Below are 17,574 nucleotides of genomic sequence, written 5' to 3' on the forward strand. Positions count from 1 at the left end.
TAATCATTAACAAATACAGCCTAATTTCATTTAATATTCCAAGTTTTCCTTTGTTCTACTAGGAGGATCTGCTAAGTGCTCTGACATGCAAACTCACATTTTCAGATGCGATTTGGGAGAAACATGTGAGGAATAATAATAATGAAAAACTCTAATGGAGCTAAGCAAATTTAATTCCAAAGCTGAGGACACAACGTAAAAAGGTACTGGTAAGGGACATTAGCTGTCTTAGCACCAATCCCAGCCTATTGATTTCTTGTGAAGGATCCATTTGTTTCTGAGCTCCCTCCCCGAGGATGCCGCTCAATTCTGCAGTGAGCATGCAGCAGGAGCATGTGTTATGTTTCACAGATAATGCAAAGCAAAACAATTTGTTCACCCTCCTGCTTTGACTGGAAGGCATTGCGTTTTCTAGGACGACAAAAAAGGACTGCTATACAAACTTTCTAAGATGATAACAATAATCATAAAAATAGCTAGAATACATAATCTCTGAAGAATACAAGAACCGTTTTCTCTTAGCTTTTTCAGGTTTTTGCTGGGAACAAAAGTGGTTGATTTTCTGCAAACAGCACGGGATGCTGCTTATTAGGAATTTCTTTTAACTTGAGTTTCATCAAACAGCTAGAGTAAGGAAAAGAAAACTGTTCAGATGGGACTTCCAGCCCCAGATCTGTTCCTAAAAAATGCCATTGCTTTTAAAGCTAAATACAAGTACTTTGGGAACAGTCATGCTTCTCATTTCTCTTATACATTATTCTTACAAATAATGATTATAAGTAACATTACGAAAAATGAAAACAACTTACATTTGCCACATTTTTGCAAACAATCTGACTAAATCATGTTATCACTTTGGGGATCAGCTTACCAAAAGCCGGCCTGGGAAATCCTTCTAAACACAAACTGACACCATGATCTAGGACCAGGAGGGTGTGTACTAGGTCAGAATTAGTGTGTGACACATTTTATTTAAATTCTGACTAACTACAAGCATAGCCAAATAGACTAAAGATGGCTGTAGAATTATAATAGGCTAAATATTTTTCATGCAATGAAAATCAAGAGGAACAGTTTATTTCAGTTTTGTACTAATGACCTGGAAAATGTCACAGAAGTTGAAGTGGGAAAATATAATAAAGTTGGAAAAAAAAAAAAAAAGAAGTTGTAAACACCATTCAATACAAAGAAATATGCTGAGACTACCAGAGGTCAGAAGCACAGGCGAGAAAGAAAAATAAGCTTTCATTTAGAAGACTGTAAATGGAGAAAAAGGTACAAGCCATAAACTCTATTTGATGGCACACACGGACTCAGAAAGGAACTCGTGCCACGAGCCTGAGCTGAGCAAAGAAGAAAAACATGAAACTAATCTGCAATGTGACATGGTGGCACGGCATGCAGGGTGACTTATGCCTGCACACACAGCGATCTCCCTCAGGGTGCGGGGAGATGCTCTCCCCATACCAAGGGGACACCACACTACCAAAAATCTCCACCTCCCAGGGGACCATGGGCAGAGGTGAGGCCTCACCTCACTGGTGGGGGTGTGTGAACATCTGCATGTCTTCACCACCTTACCACGGGTGCAGGACAGGGCTGTGCTCAGAAGGGAGCAAGGTCTGAGGGTGCAAGTGGCTTCTTTGGAAAGCAAAGACTGGTATTCTCCAGTCAACATGCACGGTCAGTTAGTTTTAACCTACTTGGGTGTGACATCAGTCTCAATAAAAATTGCAGGAGGTAGCTTCATACCCCATCTATGAACATGCCAAGGTGGCACCAAACCCATGCCATCCTGACCTTGCAGTGCTGGTTTGAGCAGACCAGGTTTTTAGGCTGTCCACCTCCATCAGCAACGCAGGCTTATGGGGAGAAGACACGGGAGAATGCTCTTTTACCCTCCAGCAGAAACACTTTGACCTGTGGTTCAAAAACTCTGAACACCAGACAGCATTTTTAATGTACCAAACCTACAGTCTGTTGAGTTTTTACTGCTGGTTTTAATACAGCCCCCCTGGCCACCTGTCCATCTTTGTTCAGGATGACAAACCTTTCTGGATGGCCACTGCACAACCAGAAGACGAGCAGCCGTGCAAGCCTCCAGATTTCAGCTGCTGGCATTACAAGTGTTTTCTCTGCTTTTAATCTATTTCTTAATGCACCTGGAAAATGTACCTGAACCAGCACTGAGCTAGCACACAAAGTTGACGTTAAAGTGAGAAAGCAGAGTGTTTACTCTCACATATTTGTGATGGAGATAAATTACATATAAAGGGAGCCGAGTGTCCTATTTTCTGCTGCCTGATATTATCTGCCCTGAGTGCTCTTTTTTTCTTTTTTCACTTCAGAGTTTAATACTACCAATTTTTCTGTATAAACTCATGCATATGCAGAAAAGAGGTGGAAGGCCTGAATAAGAATATGACCAATATATCCAGACTCTTTGCCATCAGCATTAGATAAGACCTTGTGCTCATCATGCCTGCCTAGAGGACAGGCGTCTCAGAGCTAATACGGACAAGTAGTACAATGCACATTTTGAAATAAGGATCTCATTTCCAGTCAGGTGAAAAACTTTCACCTCATCTGTAAAAACAGCAATTGCTTTCTGTTTGGTTTAGGTACACATACCTACACAGAATTCCCAAAGTCTGTTTACTTCTAGAGAACCCAAAGTTTTCAGCAGCCTGTTTCCACCAGCAGCAGCCTCTTCAGCATGCCACGCAAGCCACACAGAGCAGTCAGACTATCTGTCCTCAGAGCGTGCAGATTCTTCCAAGCATCTTTTTTGTTTCAAGTTTATTGGCCAGACCTTTGTGTGAGATAAATTTTTGTGGCCCAGAGGTGGTTGTTTTACCCTGCCTTACAGCAGTTGGAAAATTATCCTCATCCTTTCTAGGCCGTTTTCCCAGGTTTAAGGGTTTGTTTCTTCCTTTTATTTTTTTCTCAAAGATAAAATTCTCTTTTAAAATCACCCATAAGTCTGCAGACAGTGAACCCCAGGGCTCACAGACGCCATTAACTCTGTCACTCATAGTGCTGTTAAGCAGCAACGAGAAAATGAAAGAAAAGACTGACCTCCATGTAAGAACTTTTGGGCTACATGTATATTAGTAAATAAAATGAGGAAGAGATGATCAGACATGGTATGACTCAAGTCCTAGGACATGACTATTACCCTCCAAAACAGAGTGGCCACAACAAACTGCAGATCGGAAACAGCCCGAGGCCCGTGCTGGCACCCAAACTATCTGTGTTAAAAATGTGAGGGGGCAAACAATTTTGTGCCTATGCTTTGGCTCACATCCATCCTGTTTAATAGTCTTTGCTGACAATTTCAGATAAACAGACCTCTTTATTAGAGGGTCTGATCCTGCAAGAGCTTGGATTTATGCTTCATAGCATGACTGATAGTTGGACAACAACGGTGACCAGAATCAAGAACACTCAATGAGACAACATGGTGCCCAGTTCCTACAGTCTGAGGGAAACTTTCATTACAGAGTATTTTTTTCCACAAGCCACCTAAGAAATACACATCAGGACATAAACATTGATTAAAAAGAAGAATCAGAAGATCAGAAATGTTATTTAAAAAAAGGCTTTTGCAGTTTAACAAAAGAAAGGGACCTGGAAAGTAAGTTTTGTCTGCCACAAAACATCAATTTCTACAATCAAAATACTTCCCCAAACAAAAACTATTAAAATGAAAAGAATCCTGTTGTCACGGGTCACAGAAAAATTGGATGTTATTTGATTCTGCTGAAAATGATCTAACAATAAGATATACAAATTCCACAGATTCAAAAATTATTTTTAGCTTCCAGTGCTGGGGATGAGTTGCAAAATCTGACCCTGCGTAGTTACAGGCTCAGACCTTCTCTAATTAAAGCACTGACTGGTCATCAAACTGACAATGGAGGAAACCACAACTGAATATTTCTTGGTATTACAAGAGACAGGAAATGTGATAGATCAGGGTTGGTTTTTTTTTTGGTCAAAGCATGTATGTTCAAAATCAGTTCACCATGGAGAGAAATGCAGGGGCTGGAAAACAGACCAGGGGTTGTATGCAAAGGACTACAGCAACAACCCAGGCACTGGGTCTGTGGAGGTGTTCAGTTCAGCAGCACAGAGCCCAGCACCAGGTAGGGGCTTGTTTCGTGTAATAGTGCCATTTAGCCCAAAATTTTCTAATAAGATTCATCCTATCAAGTCTAAAATGACAGGAACCCTGCAACTAATAAAAGATGTGTGCGCGAATATGCACGTGTAAGGGAAAACCAGAAACACTCTGTGACATATCTGTCATCCCTATTATTATGAAGACATGCATGGACTTTATCAAGTGCTCAGAGCAAAACAGAAGGCTGTAAATTTAATAAAGATGTATGCATAGAAAATACCAATCAGATTTATACAGCGCCGTGACTGCCTTTGGAAATCTGGTGTATAGCGTGAAGGTCATTGAAGCTGGAAGCAACGTGCTGAGCAGATAAGAGTGCCAGCTTGCAACCACACCAGCTTCTCCAGCATGGAGGATGGACCTTCTCTGATAATCTGTGCCTGTAACTGCAGAGTCAGAATAAGACTAAAAATTTTTAAAAGGAAGTGTGGAGATCTCAAGGGCTCCAGTTATGATGCAGCCCTCGGAGGTGGGGAGGGATGAGAATAGCTACCAGCCTTCTCCCACTCACCAAAGCAGCTGCAAGAAGTACAAAACTCAGTGGTTTGGCACGTTCTGGAGATGATTTTTCCTGTTACATTTTTCCTGGTTTGCAATCTGGGATTGCTGTACTCCATTTTGTAATCATACGATTGCTTAAACTAGGGGGGACCTCAGGTAAGTCTGGCATGCACAGAAAAAGAAAGCATCCAAATAAAAGAGAAAAGCAGACAAACCCCTTTGTTTGTCGGTCTCAGTTTGGCCATGCAGCCCACCCAGCTGGCACAGAGTCCCAGACGGCAAGCAGGAACAACACTGAGTGCCTCTGTACCATCTTACTCGTGGCATTTTACATGTCTGGCTTTGAGGTGGGAAGACCTGAGGCTGTGGGAAGGCGTCAGGGCAAGCAGTGGTGGAGCCTGGCCCGGAGCCACAGCTGTGAGGCCAGCACCCTCCCCGAGGGCACCATGTTAGGTCCAAACCTGCAGGCAACACAACAGCAGGCATGGCCGCCTTCACCAAGAACATGGAAAAATCACTAATATAGAATCATAGAATTGTTAGAGTTGGAAGGGACCTTAAAGATCATCTAGTTCCAACCCCCCTGCCATAGGCAGGGACACCTCCCACTAGATCAGGTTGCTCAAGACCCATCCAGCCTGGTCTTAAAAGGTGGCTTCCACCACCTCTCTGGGCAGCCTGTTCCAGTGTCTCACCACCCTCATGGTGAAGAACTTCTTCCTAACATCCAGTCTGAATCGTCCCATCTCTAGTTTTAATCCATTCCCTCTACTCCTACCATTACCCGACATCCTAAAAAGTCCCTCACCAGCTTTCTTGTAGGCCCCCTTAAGATAATGGTAGGCCACTATAAGGTCTCCTCGGAGCCTTCTTTTCTCCAGACGGAACAACCCCAACTCTCTCAGTCTGTCCTCACAGGAGAGGTGCTCCAGCCCTCTGATCATCCTCGTGGCCCTTCTCTGCCCTTTGGCCCCACCTTTGGCCCTTCCAGCACGCCCATATCTTTCTTGTAGTAGCGGCTCCAGAATTGGACGCAGTACTCCAGGTGGGGTCTCACGAGAGTGAAGTAGAGGGGGAGAATCACCTCCCTTGACCTGCTGGCCACGCTTCTCCTGATGCAGCCCAGGATACAATTGGGATACGATCCTGATGCAGCCCAGGATATGATATGATACCAAGCTGACCACTGCCATATAGACCTGCCTTAGCAGGTGACTGACCCTCCACCCATACACAGTCCTGGTGACACTTGAACCACCACCTTCAGCTCCCTTCACTACCACAGAGACATTGTAAAAAGCTGAGAAAATCTGGGGGAGTTTTGAAAAGAACATCAAAAAAACTCTGTGGGAATTAGAATGCCTGAATTTTTGAGAAAGATTAAAAGCTAAATACAGACATCTTTGCTTGACTAAGCAATAAGCAAAGAAGTGTGAAAGCAGTCTGCAAATATCTGAAGGAGATAGACACCCACGATAAAGAAAACAGACTTATTTATCATAACATAGGATGGAACACAATTGCAGGCAATGGTATGGCATTAAAAAAAAAAACAAAAATTAAAACTGATTATCAAAGAAAAAAATACCTTTCTGACAGTGATTTATTAATCTACGGTTTAATCTCCCGTGAGGTATGCGCCTATGCTTGTTATATTTAAAAATGATACTAGATGAACAACCAATAAATTCACAATACAGAAAATTCTTGTCCTTAGAGAAAAATGAGCTGAATAACCTCACATCTTTAAATTTTCAGATTCTATGTTTGGCTGCATTACACAAGAAAAAGTCCATAACCCCTCCCCCCCTAAATTTAGACTTGAAAATCTTAAAACAATCAGTATCATTTGATCCAGAGCTGTAGGTATTTCCCAGCAGTTACAGCTGTTGCAGCAAACAAGGCAAAGATTTATTCTGTAAGCAATTAAGCACGCATTATACACAAGGTATTGTTTTCCCTGGCTTGCTAAAAATGAAAAAAAACCCACATTGAACAGTGCTAAGGCTGAAACAGATTCTTTGACCCAAACTTGGTCTAGATGAGTACAAGAGCAGGATTATGCTGCCAGGCTTTGTAAGGTAACGACACATAGTTGAATAAATAGCTTTGGTGGAATACAAAACACGAAGTTGAGTCTAGGGGCCCGCTTCTGCACAAGACTGTAAAGACATGCAATTCTTGTTTTGATTTAAAAGACAACTTGCAACCGACACCTGCTGGGATGGGTTTTCACAAGTTCCTCGGTGCAGGCTGGAGGTCTAGCATGTTTCAATTCACCAGTCACTTCCTCTGGAAGTCTGTCAGAAGAAAATCCTGAAAGCAGACTGACTTCCTACTCTTCTCCAACACAGTTGTCACACATTGAAGTTAAGCTGTGCCTTCCGCTTTCATGGAAAATCTAGAGCAGAGGCTGCTCAACAGGGACAAGGCCTGGGAAAACCAGGTCATTTCCTCCTCCCTTGTGGCCACAGTGGTAGGAGGGACCAGCCCTGCCACACTGAAGCACCAGCTTCAGCTAATTAACACCTCTTTGCAGCACTGTAATACAACCTTAGTGACTAATTAACCTTTTTACAGAACCAAACATGGCATCTCTCTTCTCCCTACAAATCTGTCATCTATAAATAGATTTCTATAAAACACCAAAATAAAAGGGAAGTTCTTCATGTATTATCATCATTTCACATGGTAGCATGCTTCAACTGTTGCTAAAGTGGAATTAAAGGGCAGAATATGGATTTACAGAGACAATATTATGTCCTCAAGTCAACAATCTAAAATAGTCCCACTTCTCAACCAAACAGCTAATGTGGTGGACCGTCTAAGGAATGCTGTTAAAAAAGTTTGACAGTGTAAACTCACCTCATGTTCATACATGCTGATGAGTGGTTTAGGGTAAACCTGGGTAAGAATGGTTGGATTTAACCTTCCTCTTTAGAGTAGACACGGAGAGGTCCACGCATCGACCAGCAGCACTGACAGGGTGTTTGTGGCATTGTGTTTTGCGTTCAGTTTGCTACTGTATTTCCCATCTCTCCTTCTGGTGCCCTCCTAATGGTCAACTCTAAGCAGACAAATTAGCTACAAGGTCTTTCCATGTTTTCTAACAGGAGCTGAATTAAGACTGCTATTGGTCTGTCCCCATTGCAGTGTTGAAATACCATGTCCAAGCTATTGATATTTTCTGTTTAATTACACAGGCATGGGAATCAAAGTCAGGGAACAGGGTGGCCTTTGCCCTCTCCTAGGTTGTGCTCATTATGCCCCAGAAAATGTACCCTTTCATTTCATGCATTACAATTTTCAGTGCTGGATCCATCCTAACTTTCTGCTACCTATATGTTTTTAATGTTAATTAAGAATATTGCTTTATGGATACCCTGAAAAAGCTGTCCTGCATATGTGGTAAGTAGCATTACTGATTTTAAGACTGACAAGCTCTAAAAAAAGCCTGAAATAATAAATCCTTTTCAAAAATGAATTGATACGCCCCGAGTAGTTTTAATACAAAAATATCTTGAATATCCTCCATCCATTTTTTAACTATGACTCATTCACAAGGCTTCAAGACTGTTAGGAATCATTGATTTATTTCTCTAATTATCAGTGGTCGCTTGAGATTTTTCCAACTAGTTTGGGGATGGGTTTCATTTCCTACTTTTGCCACCGACCAGTAATTCATGAACTCTGGCTCATTGGAAGTCTACTTGTAGTGTACTCTCTATTTTTATTTAACAGAGATTGCTTGACCGTAACTGACATCTGAAGAACAGGGAAAAGATTGGCTTTCATATAGACTTTTTTATGTATCCAGTTATGTTAGGACTAGAAACTGAGTATGAAGTGGGAAGCAACGTAGGCATGCAAGCTGAAGGGACAGACAACTCACCATGAATCTTCACTCATCCCCTCACTTAGCCAAGTACAGTGGCAAGATCATGGCCAGTCACTATAAGACTGGGGTTCCCTCATTCATTTAATTAAAAAAACAAAGTCAGTATTCTGCCCGTGTTACACAATTCCCAACAACTGCAACATTCCTGTGGCCCTTATCCACTATTCTTACATGCTGTGTAGTTGTTTGATCTCATTACTAATATGTTTGCATGCTTCTTGGAATTTGCATCTTCCAATTTGCTTCTGCTGTATTTTGCAAGAAATCTTGTTGATGTCGAGTAAGTCTTTAGAGCTTCTACAAAGAATAAACTATGATTCCTTTTGTCTAAGATGGGTAACCCTCTTGTATTACACATGATAGTGTTTTTCTGTTTTTGTCTTTGTATCTCTAACTTACCTTGGAAAAGTAGGAAGTCCCTGACTTCCTCAGGAATTCTTAAAACAGGTAAGTACTGACAACAGGAAACGCAGTCCTTCAAAATTTAAAGCTGTCCTAAATGAACAATGCCTATAAGTCTTGTTAGAGTCAACTATTTGTGCAGGATGCTGGATTTGAAAATAACAGGCTTGTGTTTGTATAATCCTTTGAAGATGTAAAGTGCTACATTTTCTTGTCCTTGGCCACCACCACGAGTTTGGCGAATTCTCAAACAGTGCATAACACACTACTGGATTAAAGGTGTAGCATTTTCAACAGGAACTGGACATCAATGGGATTGCTGTTATGTTAAGACAGATCGATGACAATGTCCTGCAAAGGAGCCACACTTTAACTGAGCTGTCAACAAATCAGGCATGGAAAAGAGCAAAAGGCCAGTTCTCCACCATGCTGTTCAAACAACAAAACTGCGAGGCACACATGCTTGCAGCTGGGAAAACACAGACACTAAGGTCTATTTTCCTTTCTGATTAAAACAATTGTTTTATCAGTTGAAATCTGACAGCTTCCAGGAGCTTCTTGTGCTTACTGGGTCCCGCTGCTTCTGGTTTTGGTATCTTCCTTGACAGAAGGTCTGTATTTCCCTGGCCATAACTCAAGTCCTCACCCATGTTCCCGGCTGACTCTTTTCACTTTTGAAACACCCCCAACCCTAGCCCTACTACTCCTCAAGTTCACAGTTAGAGGTTTTGCCAAAAGAGTAGTAGTGCTGTAGTGAAATGGCCCTACTTTTGCCCTGCTTTCTACCCAATCCACACCTGCCCTCCCTCCACTCCTACACCCAGTCTTTCCTATTTCAGATCCACTGCCTGTTTAAAATCCCCAATTCATTTGCCTCCTTTCTTTCCTAACCATGCTGCCACAACTCCTCTGGTTTACACAAATACTTCCTTCCCTTCATTCCCTTGTTAAAAGTCTTTCCTTAATTGCCATTCACGTTTCTTCAGTCCAGCTGAAACTGCTTTCATGTTACTGTAATGAACAAGTGACACGTGGACATCTTCCTGGTAAAGAGGGAAGGCTTCTTCCTCATCTTTCATGATGTGTTTGTTAAGTTTGGTATTGTCGCTCACATTCTCTCAGTCCTTTGGCTTTTTTATTTTTTCTTTCAGCTTTCAAGAATCTTTGCTTGTCTGGGGCTGCTTCTGCCTCTCTGACCATTGCATTTTGGCGTTTCTGCTGCCTTCTCTCTCTGTGGACTTGCCTCTTCCACTCTGTGTGTTTGCCTTACCCACAATTACCTTTATTTCTGAACTTGGACTATACTTAACTCTCCTCCCTTGCCTTTGCTGCTGCTGCTGTTTCATTGCCATTCCTGGATGATCCTATATCAGTCCTTCCCTCTAGAAGTTGTAAAATCCTCTGACACCAAGCTGGTAGGTGATTTCTCTTCTCCCTGAAACCTACTTTTGTTCACCATGGTCTTAGCAGTCTGATCGGTCTTATCTCTGACTTACAAATGGCTTTAGAAATTAGGACACAAGACAGGAAGACTCCTAATGAAATTTAAAATTCAGAGTGTCACATAGTAGAAGAATTGGCACCAAACTTTGTGTGTGAGACAAGAGTAAACACGGAAGGGGCATTAGACCTTCAGAAAAGACCTGCCTAGAGAAGGACTACAGTCTAGGGAAAACTGTGAGAAGACGCAGTCTGGGACAACAGACTCTGAGGTGTTGGGCCAGATGAGGTCAGTCCCCAGGCTCCCTCCGACTCATGTGCTGCACTCAGCTGGTGGGTTTCAGGCTTGAAAACCTGCAAGGTTTTCCACCTGAGGAGATGGGGCCAGCAAGACTTAGGCCTTAGGCAGTAAAGGTTTGGGTTTTGGTGCAGTAGGATGTTGGAGGGAGAAATAGCTCTTGGTTAGATGCAAATGGTGGAATGATTCTTTTAATTAGAAACTCTGGCTGCCCCTGGAGCAGGCAATGCTGTCTGTGAAACTGTTGGTCCAGACATGCCTTCTCAACCCAACTATGCTGTTTCCTTACTGCAAAGGTATCTGACTCCAAGTTTTGCTGCTTTTGTATCTATCTTTCACTAACTTTCTTTCTGCTCTGAGCACTGGGAGAACTGGAACATCCCTGCCTACCGCACTGCTTGGCATGTCTGCCACGCCACCTTCCTTTCTTCATCAAACCCTGCTGAAGGACAGGGTAGGTCCTGTGACATGAATTAAGCAGCAGATAGAGGCTTAGTGGATTCTCAGGAACCTCATTAAACGGAAAGCATTCCACCTCCCCATATAAAACTACTCGGAGATGCTCTATGTCTCAAGACGCATTGAGGCACGGTATCTCTTTTTAACATACTGTAATTTTATGTTGCTTTTTAAAACATTATAACACCTTCCAAAGTAAAAAAAAATAAAAAAAATAATACAATTGTGCATACATAATCTCTTAAATCCTCTGCTTATGCAAAGTTGGGGAAGGAATGTTAAAGATTTTGAGGAAGTTTTACCTAATTAGAAAGGACTTAATTACTTCTCTCCTGAAAGATGAGCCTCTGGCTGATAATTTTATGAGGATGGTATGCCTTGAGCAAAAACACAGAAAATAGTTTTCTGCCAGAACTTAAGAAAATAGAAGTTTCATCATATAGATTGTTACGAGTTTTGCACATGGGTTGCGTTTATAAAAAAATCTTTGCTGTCTAGCATAGCCAGGCAATCAAAACTGAAATCAGAGAAAGAGTAGCAGAAGAACAACTGATAAAGCTTCTGCGTGTAAGTTCTTGCTTCTTCACGGTGAGATCTATTTCATGTTCAACCACTTTATTAACCCAGACATTCTCCCCACCTCATTCCTCTCCTTTTGTACCCCCAGCAATTTACTGGGATTCCTTCTGTGGATTATCTAAAAGCAGGGAAGGTATTCATGCACCATTATCACGCTTGTTGTCACAAGAGATATATTATATGGGTTTTCAGGTAGAATATTTTGTCTTGGAGAGAGAAATGAAATGTCTATTGTGCGAAAGAAGGGACAAGCTAAACCAGAAGCACAGCAGCGAAGACTCACGCGGCTCCTGGGCTGGATTCAGCTTTGTGGCCAGTGATAAAGAATTAATCATCCTTTATGGTCTTTATGAATCTGTATTCAGCCTGGTGGCTGAATCATTTTGTGACCGTGTTAACTCTTACAGGGGTGTTTATTTATCGACATATTTTAAAAAGCCTGCAGCCTGGTGCTGCACTACTTGTGCAAAAAAATCTGGTAAAATACAGGGAGCCGGTTGCTTAATTCAGAGTGACTGTCTGTGAGTACAAGTATCAGAAATAGGTTCTTACTCTGCCCGTTTTAATTTCCTGATTGTGCTTTGAATTTTTGGTGTTTTCTCATGAACACAACAGGCAGGTATCAAAGGGTTTAAGTTTAGCATTTGGACAAAATTTGACTGGTCAGTATTTTTTGCATGGGAAAGTAAATTTTATTTGACTGACTGTGGTGTCTTATCCCACTTTGTGACCCATGCTCTTTTTTTGATGATAAATGGTGACCTGTAGCCTGAGTGTTTAGCAGAAAGCTACTGCTCTGTAAAATTCTACATGATGGATCAAAACCCAAAGTTGCCCCCTCTCTATTCCATTAATTTCTTTATTGCTCCTTCACTCAAAAAAATGTCATTTCCAACAAGAAAAAAATTACTCATGATCTAACACACCGATACACATTTTGACACATAAGTTTCTTCTGGGACAAATGCACTTATGTTCTCCTGTTTAGTACCACATGTCCACCACTGTTGGTTTGCAATTCCCAAGTAAGTAAAGACTGTTCTTAATGACATGTGATGTTTCCTAGTCAAGAATTATAAATAAAAGTAAAAACACATATATACTGTGTATATGTAAAAAGATGTATATGTAAATACATATTTTTTAACCTTACATCTTTTTATATATGCATGTTTGTACATGTAGATATGTTTCTAGCTCTTTTGTAGCCCTTGTTTCCAGCAATGATTTTAGTCTAAGTTCCAAAATATGGATTTCATTTAGGATTAACGAAACAATTAGTAAGGCAATAACAATTTACTGTTATAAACGTATAACAAATAAGTGCCTTTTACAATAAACTTAAAATAATGTTTTTAATTAGCAAATGGAATCCAACATTTTCTAGTTGTCTCATTAAAATGAAATTAGATGCAGGCTTGGGAATTTTAATTCAAAACATTCACCCTTATTATTGGAACACGTTCCTGAATGAGTTCCTAGATTATTTTAGTAAATGTCCATGCTAATGTACTTGTAAAACATGGGGTTCAATCTTGTCAACGTTCCCTTCCAGAATTAAGACATTGGAAGAATTTCACTTCAGAAGGAAAAAAAGGATTGTATAAAATGACTTCAATCAGGCAAAGATTATTTCCATGTGTAACAGTATAACTCAATTTACATTCCTACATCTCCAAATAATTGATGCAGTATTTTTAGTAATTACTGAATATTTACTTGCTACACGCAAGATCCCTCAGTTGAGGTAACTGCACTGCAAGCAGCAGTGGAATGAAATTTTACATTTGTGGAAACACGGAATACTCACATCACCTACTTTAAGGCGTGCAACTCAGGGGCCTTTCTCACGACAGTGCTGATCTCCCCTTTAGCAACTGCGTAAGTAACCTGTGATTACTTATCTTCTTCTGTATCGCATATTGCTATGGTGTTTGTTGTGAAACACTACGTCCTTAAAGTAAGAAATTACATAATGCATCAGAAAAAAAGACTGGAATACCTCAGCGCCTTCTATGCTGCAAATTAATGTTTCTAAGGCAACTCAAACATGAAAAGCAAAAAAAAAAAAAAAAACAATTTGAGAAATAAGCACTTTACGTGATAATGGCAAGGAGGAATTTCAAACAAATTTGCAGCTAAGTGAGGCTTGTGCCTAATAGCTGTCCAGGGCTTGCTCCAGACCATTTTTGTTCTGGGTCTATGAAGCTTGAAAGAAAAGACAATTTTTAAAGAGGTTCGAGGGAGGCATTGCTCTGTGTGGATACTCAGGCTAAGCCAACAAACTGCACAGTTACAACTGAGGGCTTTATGCGTGAAGTGCCTGTAGACACCAGCTACCAGCTGCACATACTTACCCGCTTCTGCACTGTCACAGACCGCACAGAGTAGAAGTGACTTTTTCCAGCCACATTAGGGCACTTTTGACCCTTATTCAATTTAGGATAAGCAGTGGGGCACACTCAACTCACTAATAAGCTCCTGGAGTCAGGTCTGCCCTGGAGCTCCCACTCCAGGGAGTCCTACAGCTTCATGGAGAAAGAGTGGCTCAAGGACAGGCAACAGGCAGCAGTGTGTTGGATCTGAACCACCCTCACTGATCCCCCTCCGGCCTTCCTCATCCCTCAGACTCACAGAGGGGAGGGCAGAGGTGCCAAGAGGCAGAGGGTGAGGGGAGACGAGGAGATAAAAAAGGGGGAGGGAGCCAGCTTTGGCAAGCAAAAGTTGCTAAATGCAACGTTTAGATGCTCAGATGTTTTTTCACACATCTGCTTCCTTGCCCATTGTCCCTTATTGTATATTGAGACAGTTAATTACTCCCACGCATCCGTATGACTTCCAGCCTTGTCCAGTTAAAGATCACCCTTGTATTTTTTTCAGTCTTATTTTCCAGAGTCATTTTAAACTCTAATCCCACCGTCCCGAGTGATCGAGCCCCTTCATCTTACATTGGTTGCTTACTTTGCATGCCTTCTTTTACAAGGGCAAATGTGATTTTCATGGATACAAGTCTAATTTATGTCTTATCTAGAAAAATAATCCCTTTTTGTTTCTCTAAATGGCATTGAAATGTGAAGTTAATGCAAAAACACAAGCACATGAAGATAATGAATTTCTGCTAAGCTCTGCGGTGCCTCATTTGTACCTCATGCAGAGTGCTGAACTAAGTAAAAACTTGATCTGCATCAAATGAAGTGAACTTAACTGACTTCCTTGAAGATTCATAAATGAGGAGGCCAGAGAGCAAGGCTGCAAGGCTGCTGGGCTGCAAGCATAAGGGGGAGAAATTCACCCAGCCGATCTGGCACCATGCTCAGGACACGCAGCTTATCAATAAACTCAAGGAAACTCTCCAAATCGCTTGCTTCAGTTTCCTCTGAAAAATTATCAATCGCAGTCTGGTATACAAATAAACAACTGCCATGCACATCCAAACTCCATATATCAGAAAAATAAGGGAGTTAAAGATTCGCATATATCTTGTGCACCATTTTCCAAGAAAGCCCCCAGAAATAGCCTTGTCTTGGAGAGGTTACAAAGGCAGGCAAAAAAGCAATGTAAATGTCTTTCATTTAATTTGATACAAAATACCATATGTTTTTGCATGCTTCATTAATGCTCCTTGGTTTCCCGCCTAGAAACGCGGAATGGTTTCAACCTTCAGGGGTCAGCAGTGCTCAGCATATCTATGAACTGAGCTCTAAGCGACTGTGGGGACTATGGAATAAAGGCTGACTCTGCTGAATATTAATCCTGCAGTTTTAGGTTGGACGGTTTGGAATCTGAAAACCAGATAAGTACATATCACCCCCCATCTCATGGTGACGCACGAATGCCACTAATCACCTGTACGGTTCCCTTCTGGGAAAAAAACAGTATTTCATTCAGAGGGTGGAACTTGTAGAGTATTCCTTGATTTGCTTGACTGTAAAAGTCTCTCGTTACTCATAGTTTTGAAGTTAGATAAATGTGGTAGCCTTTTTTTGAGCTTTCTAGTGCAGAGTCCTGTGTTTTGAGTGATAACATTCATTTTTGGAAAGCCTAATACTATCAGACTAGCTGTACGTGGTCTGGAATAAAGCTTGCTAAATGCAGCAGAGTTTTTGTGGCTGCACTGAAATATGAGTAGTGTAAAGAGAGGCTGCTTCACTGTCTCATTTTTATGCCCAGTGGTCTTTCATAGAGTGCTCTGCCTAAATTTTAGTTTTAGTAGATTACGTTTAAATTAGAGTAAATTAGAGCTCAGGATTCACTCACAGTGCAATGCCTTACTCCACTAGAAGCCTAACAATTTAAATGCAAGGGAGCACAATCTTTATAGCTTTAGAGTTGTCTTGACAATGTGCTGTTTATGGACTCTTTTTAGCAGACATAGGCATACATGCATGCAAAGCTGAGAGCTTGAAGTGAAATGACTCAAACAGTGGATTTCTCCTGTTACAGCATTAACATTATTGCTATTCCAGGCTTCCTTATTCTTGTTAAATAACAGTGGACTGAATAAAAAGGGAATAAGAAGTGTGATGGATATGACAATATAATGATGACGGTATAACAAATTAATGCTTACCATTTCCTGAGTGTTTGCAAAATCTGCCTCTTTCGAGCTACACTGCACCAAAAGCATTATAATATTAATCAGGACAATACAAAGGAATACATATTTGTATCAAAATCTACTTAGGGTAATGAGTATTCCTGCTCCCTAAAGACGAAAACAAAATAAAAAACCAGGAGGTTTTCATCTCATTGAAACCGTACATGATACCCTGGTAATGCCACCGCATATTTAGAGAGCAATGTTTATACGTGGTTAAAAATACAGCCTGAGCCTTAGCACATTGTCTTGCATGTAGAATTTTATTGCACGTGGAATAAACTACTCTGCATCTAACTCAGAATCACAGCCTTAACCCCTCGAGGCATTTTTATTTGACCTCAAATGAACATAAAAAAGGAGTTCATAGAGCAGCCATTACTTTGCTATTTCTGCAGCGTCTGTCAAGGCACTGGCAGCGCAGCCTCAGTGCAGAAAGTGTTAGTGCTCCTAGAACATGTTATTAGTGGAAATCTTGGCCTGGACTTGACTTCATTTTATATTTAATGACAGGATGTCAAAAATACTTTGATCTGTACGAATGTAGTTGCTGGAACGAAAATACTTTCAGTCAATTAGTGTTTCTATCCAATGCAGTTAGCTACACCATCCAGCCTTCAAGTACTGGTGCTCCCTTACACAACACCAGTCTCTCACCCATGACACGGCGAGGTGACTTACCACAAGGGAGTAACAAATCTTGAACCCCGGTTTAGCCACAAAGTAGTCATCGGATTTGAAGGTTATCTTTATCTGATTTGTTCTCGATGTTATTCTTGGAGGCACTTCCTTGTGTCCACACCACCGTCCTCGTATAACCGTGCTGGTCTCCGATACATCTTCCACTTCCACAAAGTCATACCTGGGAACCAGTTCGAAGGATTAGTTTTTGGTTACAGAAGATGGTTGCAAACAGACAGGAGCACACCTAGAGACACCAAGACAACTGTTGTCCATTCTCCATTGCAAAACATTGGACTAAATATTACAGATGGCGGACATGCTCGCGTAGAGCTAAATACACTAAGCTGCAAGCTACTGCCTGAGTGCTCAACTGGCTGCTTTTTGTGCTCCTGTCACATGACAGACAGTATTTTCTACCATGTTAAAGTAGCCATGAGAGGTACTTCCTTGTGCTTAGTACATAGTAAACATGCACATTGCACTTCATGTGGTGGACAAAACACTATTTAAGGCAGGCTGATGGAGCTGAG

At 41.3% G+C, this 17,574-nt stretch overlaps 1 protein-coding gene across 2 annotated transcripts in view; it reads right to left on the reverse strand.

Moving 5' to 3' along the window:
- PDGFD (platelet derived growth factor D) overlaps positions 1–17,574 on the reverse strand; it is a 142,989-nt gene that overhangs the window by 40,675 nt on the left and 84,740 nt on the right. For both annotated transcript variants that reach the window (XM_054183320.1, XM_054183314.1), the window contains exon 3: positions 17,042–17,222. In XM_054183320.1, the coding sequence (XP_054039295.1) occupies positions 17,042–17,222 (181 nt within the window). The remainder of the gene's footprint in view (positions 1–17,041; positions 17,223–17,574) is intronic.

This window comes from Rissa tridactyla, chromosome 1 (genome assembly GCF_028500815.1).
Source record: "Rissa tridactyla isolate bRisTri1 chromosome 1, bRisTri1.patW.cur.20221130, whole genome shotgun sequence".
Lineage (NCBI taxonomy): Eukaryota > Metazoa > Chordata > Aves > Charadriiformes > Laridae > Rissa > Rissa tridactyla.